The 23,853-nt window shown below is 40.4% G+C and overlaps 1 protein-coding gene across 4 annotated transcripts in view; it reads right to left on the bottom strand.

The window, feature by feature from the left end:
* LOC124263041 overlaps positions 1–22,429 on the bottom strand; it is a 39,720-nt gene extending 17,291 nt beyond the window's left edge. The window contains exons 1-4 of one of the 4 annotated variants that reach the window (XR_006894757.1): positions 22,174–22,429; positions 5,597–5,680; positions 3,186–3,865; positions 1,178–2,683 (exon numbers count right to left, since the gene is read on the bottom strand). Coding sequence is in view for 2 of the 4 variants with exons in the window: in XM_046697657.1 (XP_046553613.1) it covers positions 2,571–2,683; positions 3,186–3,717 (645 nt within the window). In the remaining 2 variants the exon portion in view is untranslated. Of the gene's footprint in view, positions 1–849; positions 2,684–3,185; positions 3,866–5,596; positions 5,681–9,121; positions 9,250–22,173 lie in introns of those variants that run through there. The other 3 variants (XR_006894756.1, XM_046697657.1, XM_046697658.1) reach the window with 3 other exon arrangements.
* Between the last annotated feature and the right edge of the window lie 1,424 nt (positions 22,430–23,853).

A 23,853-nucleotide genomic window follows, 5' to 3' on the forward strand; every position in this document is an offset into this window, starting at 1 on the left:
ATGACATGCACTGCACTGTGACAAGCACTGTACCATGACATGCACTGCACTGTGACAAGCACTGTACCATGACATGCACTGCACTGTGACAAGCACTGTACCATGACATGCACTGCACTGTGACAAGCACTGTACCATGACATGCACTGCACTGTGACAAGCACTGTACCATGACATGCACTGCACTGTGACAAGCACTGTACCATGACATGCACTGCACTGTGACAAGCACTGTACCATGACATGCACTGCACTGTGACAAGCACTGTACCATGACAAGCACTGTACCATGACAAGCACTGTACCATGACATGCACTGCACCATGACATGCACTGTACCATGACATGCACTGCACTGTGACAAGCACTGTACCATGACATGCACTGCACTGTGACAAGCACTGTACCATGACATGCACTGCACTGTGACAAGCACTGTACCATGACATGCACTGCACTGTGACAAGCACTGTACCATGACAAGCACTGTACCATGACAAGCACTGTACCATGACATGCACTGCACCATGACATGCACTGTATCATGGCAAGCACTGCACCATGACATGCATTTTATCATGACAAGCACTGTACCATGACATGCACTGCACTGTGACAAGCACTGTACCATGACATGCACTGCACTGTGACAAGCACTGTACCATGACATGCACTGCACTGTGACAAGCACTGTACCATGACATGCACTGCACTGTGACAAGCACTGTACCATGACATGCACTGCACTGTGACATGCACTGCACTGTGACAAGCACTGTACCATGACATGCACTGCACTGTGACAAGCACTGTACCATGACATGCACTGCACTGTGACATGCACTGCACTGTGACAAGCACTGTACCATGACAAGCACTGTACCATGACAAGCACTGCACCATGACATGCACTGTATCATGGCAAGCACTGCACCATGACATGAATTTTATCATGACAAGCACTGCACCATGACATGCACTGTATCATCACAAATATCATAACAATTACCACAACAAACATCATATTGTATGATCAGGACCAAATATCCAATGGTAAATAATCTTCTCCACATACGTGGATAACAGCATGAACATGACCAAGTGATTTCAGAGCAAGATTGTCAATCTTCCATATCCATTGAAGCATACTGATTGTGGATATGTGCTCCGAAGGTACTGGTGTCATGTCATGTATGGAGTATCACAAATCAGGTATTATGTCAGTTGATCGTCAGGTGTAGATAGGCACGCAGTTGGGATGACGCTTCAGCAATCAGTCACCATACTCTGATACAAAGACTAGAGTTTCACAATCCTGAGAATCCTTTTCTGAAAATCTGCATTTATTCGTTACAAGTAGAGGTATGAAGACACAAAAATCTTCCGAAAAAATAGTCCGAAACAGACTGACATAAGTTACCATGAAAGACAGGATTGTTGTCATAACATTCATTTTAAAAGTAAACATTTAGTGTATCCAACACACAATCAGGGACCTCAGCAGCCACTAAACTCTACCACTGTTTACAAATGTTTCAAAAGTAGTCACAAGAAGAATAGCTGGACGTAATTCCTCTTGATTTGTTAATATCAATTATTTGAACATCAGTGTATGGTGAATCTGCCAATCGTCATTACAACAATCAGCAGGGAGTCTCCTAGTTCACAACTCTCCATCTCATGCACACTCTTCAATACACATCATACCCAGGAAATTAAACATGAACTGTGAAAATATTCATATTACCATGGTTTTGTCTCAAATGCAAATTCGTCGTCATCCAAGATGTCAGTGGTGTATGGGTGTGGGATCTCTTGTCAGGTTTTCAAGAACTGAAAGCACCTGCAGGATTAAGTATAACCTTCCAAGAAGTCATGTGACCATTCTGTAGTCGGGCACTACAAATTTGTTATTGTTCGATTTCAAATTGGTGACAACACCATGAGTAGAATCATCATATAAAAGATAGAAACATGTTGAAACTAAACTATTATTCCTATGTTATTCCAATTTAAATATTTGTTGATATTTCTTTCCTCGGTGTAAGGTAAGGGCCTAATTAGGATGATGTTCTTTTCATCATGTGATTCAGACACAAAAAGCTGCTGAATCCTACGATATATCCTGGAAATCAGCATTACTGTAGACAGTATGAATACAATATTCCTTCAATATGTTCAACATATTCCTTCCTTTGAGAAGCCTATCCTGGGTTTGGAGTGCACCTGTTGGGATGTTTCATGCTTTGAAAGAACAGAGCGTGGTTGTACAATGTTGGCATGGATTCCATAGCGATGTGTGCGAAGATATGACTAAACACATCCACCTTCAAGTAATGAAGCACCAGGGCTGCAGAGCTGTGAATCACATAAGGTTTGTCTCCAAAGGAATTAAAAACTTGGCGTATGAGTTTTCCACCATCTTCGAAATATCCGTGGAAGGTCTGACATTGACTGCTGTGAATGTATAAATTCCATGTCACAGAGGAACTTAACTGAGTCGTGTTGATGTGAGGGTTAAGTTGTCTTAAGGTTGTTATGAGGCACAAAGTCTTCATCTTAAGTAGTCATCATTGTCTCTTCTTTTGTCTGTCATTGCCTTGGTTACCAACTGATCTGATGAGGTAGAGGACGAGCAGAAGGGGAAGAAGAAATGGCAGCAGAAGCCATGTGACCGGTTCACCTGAATCAGAGAATCACTATCATCACGCAAAGTCAAGGAATGAGTATGATTGTAAGCACATCAGGAAATCCCAACAGTCCCAGTTTTTCAGCCAATAACTGCCTTGAAAGCAGACCCATCATTACAAAAACCACACCCTAACTAAAACCCCACATCAGAAATGGGCTTCACACATTGTACCCACGCGGGGAATCGAACCCGGGTCTTTGGCATGACGAGCTAACGCTTTATCCACTAGGCTACCCCACCACCCCAGGCAGGGAAATAACAAGTACCATCTTAAAATAGCTTTGGTATAACATGACTAGGGACTGAACTGGGTCTCTCTGCGCAGACACAGTCCTGAAAGAGTGTGTAAGATGAGGTATGTGAAGCAGCTGTCCAATCGATGTCATTTTACCTTCAATAAAATGTAATAAACAGTGCTAAAAGCATCAGAAAACCTCACTAACTTACATATACAATCACAAATAACAGCAACAAGATCCAACAAGATACATACCAAAGTTCAAGGCTTGCAGTTGAGCCGGCCACAGTTCTTCCTTTTTTGATACTTTTTTAGCTGGTTTGGATTCTTCCTTCTGCCTCTGCTGCTCTTCACACAAAATTCTCACAGGGATTATCTCCCCCTTGTCATATTCCTCACTGAGTGTCATTTGAGATTTCTTCTCACGTTTTAAAGCCTCAAGAGCCTCACTCGCTTCTTTTAGAAGCTTGGCAGTTCTTGAGTCATCTGATTTCGCACGGAACATGTGAGCATACTTCCTCCGTTCTGCTGCCTGCATGGCGTTGGTACGGATCTTCGTAATTCTCTGTTCCATGTGCTCCAGTCGAGCATTCTGTTCATTTTGAAGTTTGGTAAGGACAGGATGGTCATCTAGGATCAGATTGTCTGCACTGAATGACCCCTTCACATGATATGTTGGATGTCCAATGAGATTCCTGTTCAGAGACATCGTGCTTCTCTGTGTGTCTGGGATAAGCAGGGAATCACTGGAGTAATACTGACTTGTGGGGACTGACAGGCGGTCCATTTCAGCCGAGAGTCGGTTGAGTCGGGTTTTTTGACAATGTCCTCAAACGTTCAAGGTCCTGATATGGTGAAGTGTCAAGGTCAAGGTCACCCCCATCTTTCCTTCTTTTTTTGGTTTTCCTTCTCTTGCTTGTTGTAGCACCCATAATCTAAAATTTGAGAAAGAAATATCACTCATCAATTAGTAACACCTAAATGTTATTCTCAACAAATGAATTGCATTAAAAGATAGAAAACTGTGATGATTAATATCAGTAATGAACAGACAATACCTGCCTTTTTCAGTCAAAAAGATATTGGACAAAATTGGATATTTGTTTTAAAATGTAGGACAAAATGTTAGCAATATTCTAGTAATATCACAGCCAGGGACACCAGAAATGGGCTTCACACATTGTACTCATGTTGGGAATCGAACCCATCTCTTTAGTGTGACGAGCAAACGCTTTAACCACTAAGCTACCCCACCGCCCCCAATAGTGAGAACACAAGAAAGTAATTACGCCTCTACAGAATAGTACATGACAAGGTTCAAGTAGAAACAGCAAAAAACATGGCAACACTTGACAAAAGCAATTCCATTAACTTTCTGTCTAAGTTAGCACATACACTTCATAGAATCCAAACAAAAAATAAACAGACTTTCATCCAGCTGCGAGCAATTTTTCACAAAATATATTTAAACAAACACACCCCTGATGAAATGACTCCCCTTTGTGTTGATGATCTGAAACCAGCCTGCGAACAATAAGTGTGTCAGCTCCACACAATCAACCCTGAAAACTATGATCAGCACTAGCATGCTGAAATAGATGAAAAGGAAGGGATATAGCTTAAACTACTGGCATAACCTTCCAGTAATGTTCTCAGTTCAGCTGACCATTGACTGACTGATTGAGTTTAGTCTTACACCTCTTTTAGCAATATTCCAGCAATATCACGGCGGGGGACACCAGAAATGGGCTTCACACATTGTACCCATGTGGGGATTCGACTGACTGACAGACTGAGTTTGATTTTACGCCGCTTTTAGCAATATTCCAGCAACATCATGGCGGGGGACACCAGAAATGGGCTTCACGCATTGTCCCCATGTGGGGGTTCGAACCCAGGTCTTCAGCAGTGTATGAAATAAGCTAAAAACCCAGTCAGACATGATGGATTTAACCAGACCAGACACCAAGATATTGTAAATTTACTCAGATGTATGGAACATCCAAATTTTTTACCAGACCATCGGACTGGCTAGCTGTAAATTTAGACTGTCCGTCAGAAATCTAGCCCATCTCGGGCGGTCGGACAGGCCTTATTTCATACACAGTCTTCAGTTTGACGAGGGAATGCTTTAAACACTAGGCTACCATTGATGTTCTGGGCAATGCTGCAGTGGACACTCAGTGGACTATTTTGACTCTGGTATTGTATAAAATAATGGCTTCAGACTTACTGGTGCTCTGACCAAAAATACGTTGTGCAAAATATGCAACCATTTAGCTTCTCCTACAACAGGTTTCAGACAGGAAAGAAGTGTGTCTTGAAGTGGTCCGTAGTTCCGGAACTACATAAATGTCCACTCCGCCCAGTCCTTTGTACACAGCACAAAACAATGTCTAGTTTTCTGTAGGTTCTGCATCTCCAAGCTCACTGACTTTCTTCATTTATATGGAGTTATTTGTTCTGTCAGAAATATATTTTATCAGAGAATAAGAGTTGGTCTAGTCTGGAAGCAGTGGTTGAGAAAAAATAATTCCAGGCCCCCTTCAGAATATAATGTAGTTGGTAGCTAATGGTACATAAAGCACCAGTAATGCTGTTAGTTCAGCAGGTGCTTGCTGTGATGAGGAAGACAGCCTACTACAACATGTACTGCAGTGACTCACTGATTAGTAGGTGGTGTGGAGATAGCAGACTGGCGGACTCTCACGTGCTGAGGGGTGCAGGGGGCTCCTCTCAGTCCTCATCATCTGAAATCATAAACAAGAAAATAAAGGTAATTATTGTGTTTTATTGTTGTTTAACACCACAGTGAACAATATTCCAGCTATGTGACTGTCGATAAACATGTCTTTAGTGCTTTTTGGTAATTTGGCTCTCAGCATTTTTCCAGCTTTATTCCATTGGTCCGTAAATGGCAGAGTTATAAGGACCAGACAACACAGGGATCAATGCCATGAACATTGATCTCCACAACTGGGATACGATGACATGCTTGAACCAAGACAGAGCGCCTGACCATCCGATCAAGTTAGTCTTCATTTGACAATGCCTGGAATGTCGTAACTGACGTTATGACTCTATGAACAACAATCGAGACTGTTAAAGTACACACAGCCAACAGAGTCATCAATCCTGCCCATCTAAGTCCCCTTCCATGCTAAGCACACGTTAGCACTAGCTATGGTTAGCTAGGGTTAGTGACAATTTATGAATATCATGACTATCCCTAATAATACTTTACTTTCTTACCATAACCAGCACACATATATATTCTAAAAAAATAATTCAGAACGTCTTTTAATTGTTGCTAACAGACATGAGACACCAAACAAATGCACTCACTATTACACAAGATTTGATTAAATCTTCAGGTATATTTTCTGCATCTAACAAAAGTCTAAGATAAATGTCACAAATAAATTACAATGTTTATTGCTAACATTACACGTTGGTCATAAACAAATTTGAGTTTGTAATAACCATACATTTGTGTCAATGTGAGTAAATATTTTTAACTTAGGAAAAGTCAAAACAAACTCCTGGGAATTTCTAAGGTTTCATCCTGACTGAGAAGTGAGTGACTTAAGTTTTACGCCCCCTGACTGAGAAAGAAACACAGAAACCTGTTATTTGTTATATGTTATTCCTCTATTCTAATTACAAAATAATTGTTATAGTTGGTATTACTATCATTATTAAAACTCATCATAACAAACTACCATATGCCATATCTCAACCTGCGTACATATCCCATGTATCATGAAGGATGTGTTAATAAAGGTATCCTGTGGGGCCGGATGTGAAGGTATGTGTAGCAGGGAGTAAATCAGCCTGTGTGTTGAAATATAACCACACTGGCGGAAGTTTACACGCTGGCACACTTGCACTTTGTTACTACATAGTAGGCACATCCTGACCCGTCTCGTGTTGCATGTCAAGTGGCCGTAGTTCCTTCTTTCTGGAACTTGCTCCTACTTTCCTCATTCCTAGAAACTATTTGTTTCTCTTTTAACAGTTTTACAAGAACATGTTCCAAGGAAAGAAACCTTTCAAACTTTCCCACAAGATCACAGGACCATTGAGTAGACAATAATTAGTGGTCAAGATTGTATATCACTGGTCTGAAATACCATTTGTAGACTTACTTAACTATCAATACAAAATTCACTGGACACCAGGACCACTGCAAGCTTTTCATTTAGTGGTCCTGATGAATTATTACTAGCCAAGGACCACAGGACCAGCATGCATTTTGCACACTGCACAGAGCTGTTCTGTGGTATGTCCAACAGGTGCTTGTAATGCTAAAAACTGCCATCAAGTTATATACTGCAGGGCTCCAAATAATTTTTCAACATCAGGAGTACGTACTCCTTATATTTTCAATATAGGAGTACTGGATAAACTTAAGAGTACATTTTGAGTACTGAATGGAATTTAATGGCGTATCAGTAATCTTGTGTTTCGTTTCATATATGCACCACAACATTACTACTTTTGTGTAAACAGGTCAATAAACAATAAACAACACTCTTTCAGATAAATACGTCTGTAAATGATTCCAAGACCGTACACTATTGCTGTGGTGCGTATGTGCTACGTTTTCTAAATTATTTCCTACCGTATCGTGCATATTTTTTATCCGTACATACGCCGATACAGACCTTATCTGGAGCCCTGTACTGTCACTGACGGGGTCTTAGTACTATAAAAAGGATAGTACTAAGACCCCCTCAGTGACAGTATATACCTTGATGGCAGTTTTTACAAGCCCCTGTGGTACATCCAAACCAAAGTGACAAATCATGCCTGTGTGTGTAACTGCCTAATCTCATCACAGCACTAGTATCTCAACACCGATGTATATTCTAAGACAAATAGGTCTCGTGTCCCAACACCCCATGAGTAATTTGAGAGAAAATAGGTCCCTAGTACCTCATGCATTGACTGGGTCAACGTCCGAGCAGATTCCAGGACATTACCGCCCGTGTGCATATCAGCACCTGTGGGATCTCAGAAGTAAACATGTTGTCAAGGACGTTGATTACATTATCAACCACTGGGTTCATATTGCAACTTTGAAATTAGCTAAACGTTCTTGAGTATGCTGAGATGATCATAGTAATCAGCCTGTGATAGGCACACTGATATATGTTCATGTAGAAACATTCTGCAGTTGTAACACATGAGCAGTGTGTTGAGGCCTGCAACATTTCAGGATTTTCTCCAAAAGTTAGTACATGCATGAGTTAGTGTGTCTCGGCCCCTGAACCATATTATTTTCCTACTGCCTAGCCCTCTCTGCAATGCTGAAGCCCTAAAGAAGCAAGGATTTATTTCCCCAGGTTTAGGAATCTCTGGTCTCCCTTGGGCTCCTTTTCAATTTAAATAGTGAATTGGTGCTGTGGCTGTAGTGGCATGGTAGAACAGCAGTTTACAAACTGAATATTACTGTACTTTACAGTTTCATTATGTGTCATCATAACTTTCAGGAGTGACTTCAATACTTTTTAGTTTTATAGCAATGAGTGAGTGAGTGAGTGAGTTTAGTTTTACGCCACACTCAGCAATATTCCAGCTATATGGAGGCAGTCTGTAAATAATCGAGTCTGGCCCAGATAATCCAGGGATCAACAGCATGAGCATAGATCTACGCAATTGGGATACAATGATATGTGTCAACCCAGCCAGCGAGCCTGACCACCCGATCCCGTTAGTCGCCTCTTACGACAAGCATGGGTTACTCAGAAGACCGATTCTAACCCGGATCTTCACGGCTGGAGTGAGTGAGTGAGTGAGTGAGTGGTTTTATGCCGCTTTTAGCAATGTTCCAGCAATATCATGCTGGGGGACACCAGACATGGGCTTCAGTCAATGTGCCCATGTGGGGAATCAAACCATGACCATTGCATAAGTAATATCACAAAATACAAATAAATTAACACATGATTAAAGTTCTACGACCTTCATCAAAAACCACGAAAAAATAGCAACAAAAACATTTCAAATCATCTACAACTCCACTGTAACCAATAAAATAACCCAACAAATTAAGTTCCTGTGACATTCATAATAAAGAATCTTGTAGGTTAAGTCGAGATTAAGATCAACATCACCAGAACACAGCCATCAACAATGTAGACAGATATTCCCCCCATGGCCTAATTCATCAGTAATTCATGTCTTACCTGAGCCAGTCAGTGTACACAGATGCCTGCCTCCGTAACCAGGAGTACGTACTATCAGGCCACGACACACAGAGAGCAGTCAGTTACTCACATGAAGGAATCTGTTCCTCTGACTACAGGGAGTGATAAGGAAGGCCTGCATCTATCTACACTGTAGGTATATATAGACCGAGCTGATTCTACACCTCCACTGCAAGCAGGGATCTACTGTACTTGCCTAAATAACACTAGGCTAGAATATAGCTGCATAGTCCACAGGGGAGCTGGTGATGACTGTGAGTCACCGCTTCCTGGGGTGCCAGAGTCAGTGTCCAGGATGTAACAGAACACTGACAGTTCAGGAGTTTTCCTGATGTGTGTGAGGAATATCCTCGTCTTTACTCTGATGTGCAATACTTAAATCTTCACTGATAGGTGTGAAGACTGAAAAGGAAAGAGTTTAAGTAGTGTACCACACAAAATCAAATAAAAAACCAACACCTGTACTGAGTCATTGTAAAAAAGTGGTCAGAGGACATAGGGTACATACTTGGTGCAGGTGCAGGTGCTTGTATCAGTGGTCAGAGGACGTAGGGGACATACTTAATGCAGGTGCTTGAATAAGTGGTCAGAGTATATAGTGGACATACTTAATGCAGGTGCTTGAATAAGTTGTCAGAGGACATGGGGGACATACTTAGTGCAGGTGCTTGTATCAGTGGTCAGTGGACATGAGGTACATACTTGGTGCAGGTGCTTGTATCAGTGGTCAGTGGACATGGGGTACATACTTGGTGCAGGTGCTTGTATCAGTGGTCAGTGGACATGAGGTACATACTTGGTGCAGGTGCTTGTATCAGTGGTTAGAGGACATGGGGTACATACTTGGTGCAGGTGCTTGTATCAGTGGTCAGTGGACATGGGGTACATACTTGGTGCAGGTGCTTGTATCAGTGGTTAGAGGACATGGGGTACATACTTGGTGCAGGTGCTTATATCAGTGGTCAGTGGACATGTCGGGTACATACTTGGTGCAGGTGCTTGTATCAGTGGTCAGAGGACATGGGGAACATACTTGGTGCAGGTGCTTGTATCAGTGGGCATGGGGGTACATACTTGGTGCAGGTGCTTGTATCAGTGGTCAGTGGGCATGGGGTACATACTTGGTGCAGGTGCTTGTATCAGTGGTCAGTGGACATGTCGGGTACATACTTGGTGCAGGTGCTTGTATCAGTGGTCAGAGGACATGTCGGGTACATACTTGGTGCAGGTGCTTGTATCAGTGGTCAGAGGACATGGGGTACATACTTGGTGCAGGTGCTTGTATCAGTGGTCAGAGGACATAGGGGACATACTTGGTGCAGGTGCTTGTATCAGTGGTCAGTGGACATGGGGTACATACTTGGTGCAGGTGCTTGTATCAGTGGTCAGTGGGCATGGGGTACATACTTGGTGCAGGTGCTTGCATCATTGAACATGCTGATGACCTTGAATTACTCATGTGACAAGCAAGCCAGGTTTGATTCCCTTTGTGGCTAAACTTTGTGAAGCCCATTTCTGGTGTCATCTGCTGTGATTTTGCTGGAATATTGCTAAAAGCAGTGAATACCATGCTCATTCATTCACTTTGAGCAAGCCCTAAAACCATTTAAAATAAAAAAAATTAAAAGCTTAATTCACCTATAATCAGGCAAGATATTTTCAGTATCAAGACAGGGGGTCCCAATGCTGCTAAGTACTCCAAGTGGTATTTTTGAGACATAAAAAGATCACGCATGTTGATCATGAGATATAATTACCTCCTTCAGTGCTTTGGTTGGGTATGAATCCAAAGTAATTATCACCATGAAATCAAGACATCATACGCCAGAATATCTAAGATGGCACTCCTACTTTTATCAGATTTACTACTAAAAAAGTTTCTAAATGATCAGAAAAATGCTTCAAATCTTTTCATATACGGTACTTGCAGAACATTTTTAATGCATGTGTCTGCATTACATGATCTGTGAACACAGGGTACATCGATGCCTTGAAGGTGTTTGTATCCCTGATCTGTGAACACAGGGTACATGCCTTGAAGGTGTTTGTATCCCTGATCTGTGAACATAGGGTACATGCCTTGAAGGTGTTTGTATCCCTGATCTGTGAACATAGGGTACATGCCTTGAAGGTGTTTGTATCCCTGATCTGTGAACATAGGGTACATGCCTTGAAGGTGTTTGTATCCCTCATCTGTGAACACAGGGTACATGCCTTGAAGGTGTTTGTATCCCTGATCTGTGAACATAGGGTACATGCCTTGAAGGTGTTTGTATCCCTGATCTGTGAATATAGGGTACATGCCTTGAAGGTGTCTGTACCAGTGATCTGTGACCATAGCACCTACCGAGGCATGGTAAGTTCTCACTGAACTTGGGGGGATGTGCTATAGGTAGGTACATATGCATAAGTGATCAGTGAATGCAAGTACCTACTAGAGGCACAAGTTAAGCCATCACAAGCTCAGTTACAGCCTCGTTGTGTCTGCCTGTCTGTCTGTCTGTCAGTCTGACAAACATCCTTGGTGATTCAGAACATATGACTCAGATAAGACGGAGAGCTGTTAAATATAACCATTACTATACAGTGATTCTCAATCAGGATACAGCACAGTGGAAGAAGGAGTGCACTAACACAGCATGACAGATGAATTTGTTAGTCAGATTATTTTGAACATTCCAAATGACTGAGCTATATGTTTTTCACACATTCAAGTGTCTTGTGCACTTCAAAACTAGGAGTGCGCACACTAGAATCTCATATGGATCCCCACTACGTCTTCAAGTAACAGTATTAAAGGATGGGAAATGTCCTACTTGAGATCAACTACAGCACATCCAAAGCCAATGACGTTATTCTGATGACCGCCATTACTACCGTTCGTGTGTACCTACACTCCTTTCCAGAGTCACACAACACACATTATTATGGTTACTACGGTAACTAAGACGCATATTGGTGAATGACTCATTGGTATACAATGCTGGGCAGTTGTGCTTCCCCACAGGCTGAGCGTAACTGCATTCTTGGAGTAGTAAGTCAGCCTGGGCGCCTGCCAGAACAACTACAATACATCGGCTCCACACACCATTTACCTCTGTATTGTACCTACTGATTAACCAATACACGCAACAAGGGATAATACTGCCACCAATCACCAATCGTAGTACAGCTGATACTCTCAGTGTTAAGCTGTAATGTTCATTTTCAATGATTATGGGACTGCCTCCGTGGTGTAGTGGTTGGAGCGTCCGCCCGGAGAGCGGAATCTCGCGGGTTCGATCCCCGACCGCGTCATACCAAAAGACGTTAAAATATGGTACTTGTTGGTCCCTGCCTGGCGCTCGGCATTAATAGGTACAACAAGGACTGGTCGGCTCAGAGTCAGTATAATGTGTCTGAGTGGGGTATTCATGCTTCACTGCGGCATGGTATCTCAGTGGGCTAGCACTATAAAACCAGCTTCTGTCTGGTCTAGTACAAGCAGCCGCACATACACATACCCACGCATGCACGTCGTCATATGAGCGAAATATTCTCCAGTGCGACGTTAAACCCAATTTCACCTCACTTCAATGATTATGGTAACAGTCTGTGGCTTAGTAGAACTGGTCCTAATAATGTCTGCTGGTCTTAAGGGATAGGGTGGCCAGACTTGGTGATTAGCATGTCATAATAACATGAAAAGGTGGATCTTTGCTTATACTATCTGTGACTTAATTGTTTCAGTCAGAGTACTACTTGCCACCATGTATCAGGAATATTGTCAGTCTTGCTAATCTGTGAACATAGGTACATGCCTCAAAGATGCCTGTCTTACTGATCTGTGAACATAGGTACATGCCTCAAAGATGCCTGTCTTACTGATCTGTGAACATAGGGTACATGGTTGCCTCAAAGATGCCTGTCTTACTGATCTGTGAACATAGGGTACATGCCTCAAAGATGCCTGTCTTACTGATCTGTGAACATAGGTACATGCCTCAAAGATGCCTGTCTTACTGATCTGTGAACATAGGTACATGCCTCAAAGATGCCTGTCTTACTGATCTGTGAACATAGGGTACATGCCTCAAAGATGCCTGTCTTACTGATCTGTGAACATAGGTACATGCCTCAAAGATGCCTGTCTTACTGATCTGTGAACATAGGTACATGCCTCAAAGATGCCTGTCTTACTGATCTGTGAACATAGGGCACATGCCTCAAAGATGCCTGTCTTACTGATCTGTGAACATAGGGTACATGCCTCAAAGATGCCTGTCTTACTGATCTGTGAACATAGGTACATGCCTCAAAGATGCCTGTCTTACTGATCTGTGAACATAGGGCACATGCCTCAAAGATGCCTGTCTTACTGATCTGTGAACATAGGGTACATGCCTCAAAGATGCCTGTCTTACTGATCTGTGAACATAGGGCACATGCCTCAAAGATGCCTGTCTTACTGATCTGTGAACATAGGGCACATGCCTCAAAGATGCCTGTCTTACTGATCTGTGAACATAGGGTACATGCCTCAAAGATGCCTGTCTTACTGATCTGTGAACATAGGTACATGCCTCAAAGATGCCTGTCTTACTGATCTGTGAACATAGGTACATGCCTCAAAGATGCCTGTCTTACTGATCTGTGAACATAGGTACATGCCTCAAAGATGCCTGTCTTACTGATCTGTGAACATAGGTACATGCCTCAAAGATGCCTGTCTTACTGATCTGTGAACATAGGGCACATGTCTCAAAGATGCCTGTCTTACTGATCTGTGAACATAGGGTACATGCCTCAAAGATGCCTGTCTTACTGATCTGTGAACATAGGTACATGCCTCAAAGATGCCTGTCTTACTTATCTGTGAACATTGGGTACATGCCTTAAAGGGGGTCTGTCTGACTGATCTGTGAACACACAACTAGGAACTTCACGACTTTAAAATCCCAAGTCAAGTTGTACATAGTTAAAACTAAGTGCCCAGTCATATTAAGAAAGTGTTATTTCATTAAACATGCTCTAACTGATAATTTTTCAGACATTTTAAAGGTTATTTTATGATTTTTTAGAAGAATTTGAATATTGCATTTAATGTAATACTGTAAATTAAAGCTTCTTCCTCTTTCCTGTTTCTGATTCCTGTCATCAGTACAACACAAGTCACCGCTATAACACAAAAAATATAACATTAGTTGTGTCTTTACTGACACAAACTGGGAACCTGACTCCACTTTACAAATTTGTTACTGACACCTAACTGCAGACTTGGAGTCAAATATTCTGCCCAGGCACTGCTCCAGATAAATCCAGAGACTGGGTAGAGAAGGTACAATGAGATGTGTTCTGCTTGGATCAGTAGTTCAGTACACCAGTGAGAGAGTCAGTTTAGTTTTATGCCACAATCAGCAATATTCGAACTATATGGCAGTGGTCTGTAAATAATCGAGACTGGACCAGACAATCCAGTGATCAACATCATGAGCATCAAGCTACGTTATGACACCAAGTCACCAATTATGTCAGTATCAGAGGAATACCTGTGGTGATGCAGGACTTTTATTGTAACCATGGTTACCAACAAGTAGAAACGTGTCATGGGACTCGAACTTTGGACTTTCTGATCTCGGTCCAATGACCTGTCCACAGAAATGTGTTTGTGATTTGTCAATTGTCACCATGGTCACCAGTCACCAACAAACACTTTTTCAAGAAAGCAAAAGAAGGGCTTGATGAATTCATCTGTTCAATAGACAAATGCCAATAATCTTTAATCATGACCAGTAGTTTTTATTCGACAAACATGCAAGATCACTCTCCTACAGTCTCTCCAGGTAGCTGTATCAATCTATCATTAGTGGTGACCCAATTAATTGAAATAATCGAAGATTGGTCGCAGTGACTAAACGACCAAGCAATCGATCCTGTTTTCTCATAATCGAACACAAACAATTCTGGGACACTTGTTTTCATCAACAATATTTTTCACAAGGTTGGTTTTGTCTGTTACATTTCATAAGCACTACAAGCGTTCCAAGTCATGATTGAATTTTTCTTAAGGACACCAAGAGATTTATGTTCCTCACATACTAGTCATACTTTAAAGATGTGAAATTTTGCCCAAAACCCCAAAATATCTACACGTTTTTTTCCTTATTTATTGTGCATTAACAAATTTCATAAATGACGCTAACCAATTATTTTCGATGATTGATCGGTGGTATTGAACCAATCATCAATTATGAGCTTTTAACCAATTCCCAACACTATCTATCATGAAACCCACATTGCTAACTCTGATTATATAATACAACACTTGAATGAGCCTCCTTGAACTGTGCCAGAAATAGCATGATTGGTTTGATGGGAACAGCTTTTCAGTAGCCATATCACATGGAATACGAAGATATCCAAGCAAAATAAGCTTCATTTACGTATGTTGATTTCAGTCAATGAGTAGCATAACATTAGTATACATTAATACTCAACACCACCTTGCAAACAGCAAAATTCAGTATAGATAAACTTTATGGAAAACAACTTCTATATTTCTTTATAGATAACAACTTCTCGACAACAGTACAAGAATCTGCATCGAAACTTCACAAAATAAGGAATGCTTGTCAATATTGTACTTCCCAACTTCCAAATTGCCCCTCAAAGAAGATGAACTCAGTTGGAATAGAAAGACATGATGCTATGAATAGCCATCCAATAAAATTACACTCAATTACAATATAAGTTCTGTGGGAAGTCTAATAATAGAGTCTGAGATTGTGATAAACTTAACCAATCGAAACTATGGAAGCAGATAAGTCAATAATAGTAATGAGATAAACCCCTGATTAATGAAGGATTACACTCGTGTTATCCTAGCAAATTTTCTATAAACAGTCGATCATTTTGTCTATCAGTGGCCTCAATGGTTGCCAGAAATAACATATTAGACTTAGAAATAACTGTGGTTAGACTTGTCTATTTCCACTACATCATCAGCACGGTCAATACAAAACAAGACAAACATTTCTGCCGGATGTGATGACTAGTTGTGTTGAGACTTGGGCAATAGTATACATGGTATAATGATCATAGCATGTCCCTGTGGATATCATGTTTGACACTAACCTATGAACATGCACAAAGTATGTCACAACTGTATACATGGTATACACCCTCCCAATGTCTCAAAATAGCACAAATGAGAATGCGAGTAGGCGTGATGGAATTTGGTGAGAAGCTGGGAGTCAAATCTATTCCGTCTTAGCTTGCTTTGTTGTTATCACTCACTTGGCGTCAGTTCAAACTGAGTGTGCAACTTCCTTATGTTAATCTTAGAATTTGTCAGTTGCTAACAATTGTACCGAAAATAACCATAAAAGATGGCTCGCAGTCTCTCGTACGTTGTACTGAACAGGAAACTCATCACATCACTGAAACGGCATCGGTGCACTTAGAAGGTGTCTTGAGGAACATCCGTGAAAATGTCATACCACGGAACTCTGGTTGTAATGATAAGATCTCATGATTGAGGTAATCCAGGGTGTGATAACATGAAACTGAGGGTATAATAAGATGATCCTACAGAAGAGCTGATATGTCATTATCCCTGCCACAGGGCTGAACCAGAAAACATGATAAGTGGTATGAAGGAAGTTACTTTATGATAGTGACAGCATCAGCCTGTCACAGTTGCCTGCTTCAAAGAGGACTGTGTCCCACATCGCTTTGCCACTTTCTGCCAAGTTAGCCTCCGACATATGTATTTTAAAGACTTATCCAGAAATTATTGCAATGTTTATTTCCTAGCTGAGACTGGGAGGAACTGCAGTCTAAGTAAACTTAGGCTCAGGATTATTTGTTACACTGGTATATACTGAGTCTAACAAACCCTAGTAGAAGGTCGTTGCATCAGTGGACATGAATAGTTAAGACTTTTAGACATTGATTGTGAAAAAAAGATGGTGAATCAGAACTTCCTACCCATCTACCCCCAGTCACACACACAAACACCTCAGAAAGAATACAAAAGCACAGTTAAGAGTGCCATGTAATTTTCTTCCACTGTATTGGTCCTCTTACCAGTGAAATACAGGTTATCGTTAAAAGGACATATTAAATGAATTATTAGATAACATGAGTAGGAAATTTTATTGCAGAATAATTGCAGACATGGGGATGAATGTCTGTCTCTGAAGAAGCCCAGACAAATCCCTGAGGTAGGAAAGGAACAAGACAACATGAGACAGTTGCATGACCAGACAGTCCTGCTTCTCTACCATGTTTACACTACTACCATGACTACCAGTAAATACAGCATGTTTGAATATCTTCATTCAGGGGTAGAAATAACCCATTGCCCGACGCCCGAGTCCAGTGTTTTTTTCTGTTGGGCAAGCAAATTTGTATATCACACTGTACCGGTGTCCAGTTGACTTTCCAATATTAATTATGTTGTTTATTTAAAAAATCAACAAGAAAACGGACGGTATAGTGGAAAAATTATCAGGGCAAGTGATTTTACATGTGCCACTGTACCGGAGTACACTAGCAATCTTAAAGTTATTTCCACCCCTGTCATTAGCTATCTCTTGGTAAACATACAGAAACTGATCAGCAGTTATGCAGATGTAATTAGACATTCCACATTCACCATGTTATATGCCCTACTTCGCTGAAACCCTCACTAAATTCTAGACCAACCAGCAAGAACCTCAATGAAGACAAAACATTAATATGACAGTCCATATTTTATAAACATAGGGGGGAGTATAAATTGTATGAAGATATAGTCAAAACAGTTTCAATTTTATTTTTTAACTGACATTTGAAGCAATTTTGTTCTCTACATGATCTCTGAGAACAAATTTATTTTGCTTTGCATTATTTCATAAACCCTCCCCTCGGCTTGACTCAGGAATAGATACTGGTACATGCCTATAATATTGTCAGCATGCATGACATAATCCAATTACCTATCAACAAGTAACCTGAGTGAGTGAGTGAGTGAGTGAGTGAGTTTGGTGTATTTCCACCTACAGTATGTAAGGGGAATCAATGTTATCTGCTAGAAAAAACACACAATGATGCTTATCACTGACATTGATGACGTCAAATGACAAACATCTCAACAGAGGAGCTGTGTCCTTTCAGACCCCTGGGCAACCAACACTCCACAGCATTTACTGTAGTTGCTGTAATAATTACTCCAGAAACCGAGAATTCACAAAGTGGTACTATCTGAAATCACATCCTGAAATAAGGGCACTTATTGAATCATGTTCTGAAATCAACTGACAATATAAAAACAAAGTTAGGCCGACCAATTTTATTTCTTGTTTTTTCGGATTTTTGTACTCAGAAAACCTAAAGGCAGGAGGAGAAAACAAAATATCACCAGTCAATGTAACATTCCTTTTAACTACTAAAAGTATTTTACTTTTGGCAATTTATGAAGTGTATATGGGGAACAATACAATCTAAAAAAATATTTCTTGTAAGTTTACATTTTTGGCCAATACAAACATTAGGATTTTATTTTTTGAACAGGGAATTTTTTATTTTTTTTTATTATTCTTGAAAAAATATGACCGGCAGATCCGTAATACAAGAAATAAAATTGGTCTGGCCTAAACCATGCAAAATATTAATGAAACTGAAACTGCCATTTTGGATATTCTGTGTAGCAACAAGTGATTCATACAACACTTCTTCATGTCATTTCCTGTAACAAATGTGTAACAAAATGGACTTTTATGTTCATTTACAGCTGTATTAATCATATTAATAGCAGAGACATAAAAATTACCTACAACTTGGCCTAATGGTCTTTCAGGAGGAACTCAAGGAGCAGAGTTTTAATACAGTACATACGGTAGATCGTTACCATAGTGAGGACATCAATACCTCAAAGCAAATACACACATTATTTATAAATGACATGCTAAAGCCTATTCATATGGACGTGAATATTTGTAAAGTCCTTTGTGGTAGAGAAAGGGTAAATTTCATTTCCTGCATCTCAGATAGTCTCCACGTTCCAGGAACATTGAATCATATTTCTGAGCTGAGATCAGATCGTCAAGTGAAAGAATGTTGTTGAATCACAGCACTCTGCAATACTCTAGCTATTTCAATGTGGCCATGAAATAATCAAATCTGAATCAGGAACAACAGTAGGAACATACCGGGGTCTGTTTATGAGTTCAAACAACAATGAGTTATGATGATTGTGGGCAGAGGCCCAGATAAGCTGCGTATCCGGGTAAAATACGCATAGAAAATTTCCAATTACGCATTGAAAAATAATTGTTGCGTACCAATTACGCATTTAAAATGTTAGATACGCAAAAAGTTTAAAACAAATGCGTACGGAATATATTTATAAAAATCACTCGCGTAATGAAAAAGACATCGATTGCTATCAAGTTGTACTGTTAGTATAGGATAAGTGTTGTACTGTCAGTATAGGATGAGTGACTTTTTATGAAATCATTTCCATTATATATAACTTGGTTTTGATTAGGTATGACATAAGGCAGAACATACCTGCTTAGTAAACTTACTCAATGACATAATACTTAGGTGAGAAATATGACTGAAATACGCACATATTTGAAAGCAGTGGGTAACGGAAAATGAAATACCCACTCAACATTCATAATACCCACTCCAAAAAAATACAGTGGGTACAGTACCCACATGAGCTAAATCTTATGTGGAGCTCTGATTGTGGGTACACATCATGATTATGCTGGCGGCTTTTGGATGATGTACTGACGATCACTGCATGTGTTCAGACAGCGTTAGGCTGATGTAGATGGGGATTTCAACATAAAACTGAGGAAAGCTAACCTCAGACACTCTTAACTTGAAGCAATTTTTGTACCCTTCTTTTGCACCCTGTAGGGATAAAATTAGTCAATCCCATTTAATATTTGTATGTTTATTGGAAGCAGTAGTTGGCATCAAGAAGATTCCTGAAACCAGTGGGTTATAACATGAGTGAGTGAGTGAGTTTAGTTTTACACAACACTCAGCAATATTCCAGCTACATGGCGACAGGCTGTAAGTAATCAAATCTGCACCAGACAATCCAGTGATCAACAGCATGAGCATCGATCTACACAACTGGGACACAATGACATGTGTCAATCAAGTCAGCTAGCTTGAGCACCCGATCTTGTTAGTTGCCTCTTACGAAAAAAATTCTAACCCGGATATTCAGGGGTGGTTATAACATGAGCATCGATTCATGCCACCATAGCAAGATGACATGCAGCCTGCCAAGCCACAAAACTTGACCAGCCTATCAAGCTCAGTGCACTAAGTGATGGAAATTAACAGATTTGTTCATGGTGACTTCAGACATCATGACATGATATAATGGAATACAGTTCATACTGGTGTTAGCACATTAAACCCAACTCACTCACTCATGATGAAATATAGTGTCATTATTCGAGAAGAAATACCATTCGAATTATTGAATACAAATGATTAAACATTAATATGCATATACACTGTCTTCCAAATACAGTATGTGAGTACTACTGATAACCAACACTGGGTTTTTTAAAAGTGTTCAAAGTTACGAGAGTCATTATGGTTTGCTACTGTGCTACATTGACCACCTAAATCTTGGATACATTAGCAATCATTAGGCTCATGACACTAGGACCACTTTGAAATTCATTGTATTTTAGTGCTTAAAAAGAAAGACTTCCTTGCGACTATGTATATGAATGTTATGTGAAAGTGATGAACATATAACTTAATGGTAATATAGGTATTATTGACAAAATATTTCTGGGTAGTCAGTCTTCATGAAAAGGAAAGGGTTAAACTTTCTAAATTATAACTGCTATAACCTATTAGAGGTGTGCATTATTACTGGTATACAAGGATATCATGTTGTGAAGCATTAATAAATGCGCATCAAAATACCTGTATAATACATTCAAATTTATTCATACTTTCAACTTGTTGGCAAAATTAAAGAGTGACGATTCAAATTGAAATTACGAAATTGAGGAAATTAGCAGCTTATTCCAGTGAAGGAAAACATCAAAACTATTTGCGGCCATTTTCCTGTACATTATGTGTCCATAACACATGTCACTTAACTACTTTCGGGTTCATGAGGAACAGCAGAAAACAGAATGCAGGCAACATATTGTGGTACAATCAATGAATAAATTCTACTGAATAATTATACAGAGGCCAAGCCAATACCCGATTATTATATAAACTTGTCAAATGACATGAAAGACCAAAAGTATTCCTCTAGTTGGAATGTTAAATTCCAAAGGGCACACCTAAACATCCTTATAATAACAAAAGTTCATATCGATCTTTCATTGCCTTCACTTCCATGCATAGTTTTGGACACTAATTTGCTGCTTATTCTGTAGTATTAGTCACAATACAAATGTGGCCGTTATCACTTTAATCCAAACTGAAGAACTGTACATAATTTGGGTGCACTTTTAGTTCATAAACATGCTAAGATACTGCCACGTTGAACATTTCCTTATCTTTACAGTAAAATGTTGCCCTAATAATAAACATTGTGTGTTTCTTTACAATACAAGTGTATTTATCAAAACACATCCACTCACCTCGCATTTTGAAAAACATAACAACTGCTCACGTATCCGACAGACGTCTACAAGGAATAATTACATCCAAAACAGTCGACGGGATTGTAGTATATAACCGCAAAGCAGCTGTGAGTCATTAGTACGCCTAACTGTAGGTCACCCTAACTTGTTACACGAATTTCCTTGCAAGATATAAATAAACCTCGAACACAATCCAGACTTTCTGCAACACGTATGGGATGAAAACTTGTAACAAGATCTCGCATGAGATGCTGATGCTATAAAATCTCAGCGGTTTGCCCAGCATCCGAGAGTGAATACAAGTGCAGTCATGCGAAATAAGCCAAACACTGAACTGGGAACTTGGTCTACAGTTGATCGACAGCGCTCGTGATTGTTTGCACTGTCGACAATCATATACAGGACGAGATAAACAATATTTACCGTGTTTCGATGTGCTGACTACAGCCCAAGCCAGTAAAACCTAATCCTGTCCGCGAGGCGAGCTAACTATGAATGGACCTGCCTCGTATTTCCGATTTCATTCATGACGCCATGTTGGTGGTATGCGTGACGTCACGGTGACGTCAGGGCTACCAGGTGCCCGAGATGGTAAGTCTTGGCAGCGAATTTGTACCACTTGCCGACGAACAGCAAAACCACGAAGCACGAGATCTACAAGTTAGTGTTGATGAACCAATGCTGTATGCTGCATACAGCGGAACATTGATCGAGGTGACCTTATTTAACCTGGTTAACATCTGTCATATGATATTGACTAAACCACGAGGGATGTGAATCACGCATGCATGATCATGAAAGCAGACTTTGGAGCCAGTACGTTAATCACGTGCTCTGCATTAAACCGAGAAACAACACGGAATAAAACAAACAATTATTAGAGGAGTGTAATTTATAATGAAGTCTAAATCCCCGCCGTGCTCGCATGTTTCCATAGTCAACAAAACATTGACATGCTATGCCCTGACAAGGACCGAATATGCATGAAGTCATTTATCACATATGAGTGAGTTTGGATTTTACGCGGCATTTTGAACCATTCTAGCAACATAATGGGGAGGACATGTGCATTTGGGTTCTCAACTGAGAGAGAGAGATTTTATCTTTAAAAAATGTAAATATATCGCTTCTTTGCGAGCATTTCTAATACCCCTAACATTAACTGATTGAAGCTTCACTGACGTTATACCTATCCAGGCAATACCTGTTGATGGTGGTGAGATTGGAGATTATCAAAACATTGTTGAATAACATCAACATGGTAAGAGTACTCCCAAGGTCACGTTGGTAAGCTGGAAGACATTTCCAGGAAGTGAAACCTTGGACTAATTAGCGGAACCTCATAAAAACATGATTCTTACTACAGACCTAACACCTCAAATATAGTTGCTTGTTTGTTTGCTTAACGCGTCACTCAGCAATATTCCAGCTATACGATGGCGGTCTACAAATAATCGAGTCTGGACCAGACAATCCAGTGACCGACAGCATGAGCATTGATCTACGCAACTGGGATACGATGACACGTGTCAACCAAGTCAGCGAGACTGACCATCCGATCCCCATAAGACAAGCATGGGTTACTGAAGACCAATTCTAATCCGGATCTTCATGGGTTTAAAATACAGTTGCATTGAGCACAACATTGTTACGCATAGCTCTACGAGGAAAGGGCTGTTGTTTGTTCACATCATGTAATTTAAATAATTGTGTTCTAACATAGTCTTTATCAATGCATATATTGCTGACGGACAAGGTAAGCACACAATACAGTCATAAAGTCAACCGTTCTATCCAAATGTTAAATGAATAAATCCAGTTTTCTGATGAATCTGAGCATTTGGCATTTGACACGTCGGACAAGGAAATATAGCCCTTTCTTCGGCATTGAATAACAGAACTGCCGCTGCGTTTATTTACGTGCGCAGGTTCGTTGATAGGTCCATTAGGTCTAGATGCAGGTATTTTACGAGTGCTTCGTATATATATTCTGTTCCGACTGGGATCCCTGTACTTATTGCGCAGTATCAATTCCAACTACCTGTAACCATAGGCGGATCCAGAGGGGGAGGGGTGGGGGAGGTCAGGGTGCGCACCCTCATC

This window comes from Haliotis rubra, unplaced genomic scaffold, assembly GCF_003918875.1.
Source record: "Haliotis rubra isolate DU_JTF1 unplaced genomic scaffold, ASM391887v1 Scf866, whole genome shotgun sequence".
Classification (NCBI taxonomy): Eukaryota; Metazoa; Mollusca; class Gastropoda; order Lepetellida; family Haliotidae; genus Haliotis; species Haliotis rubra.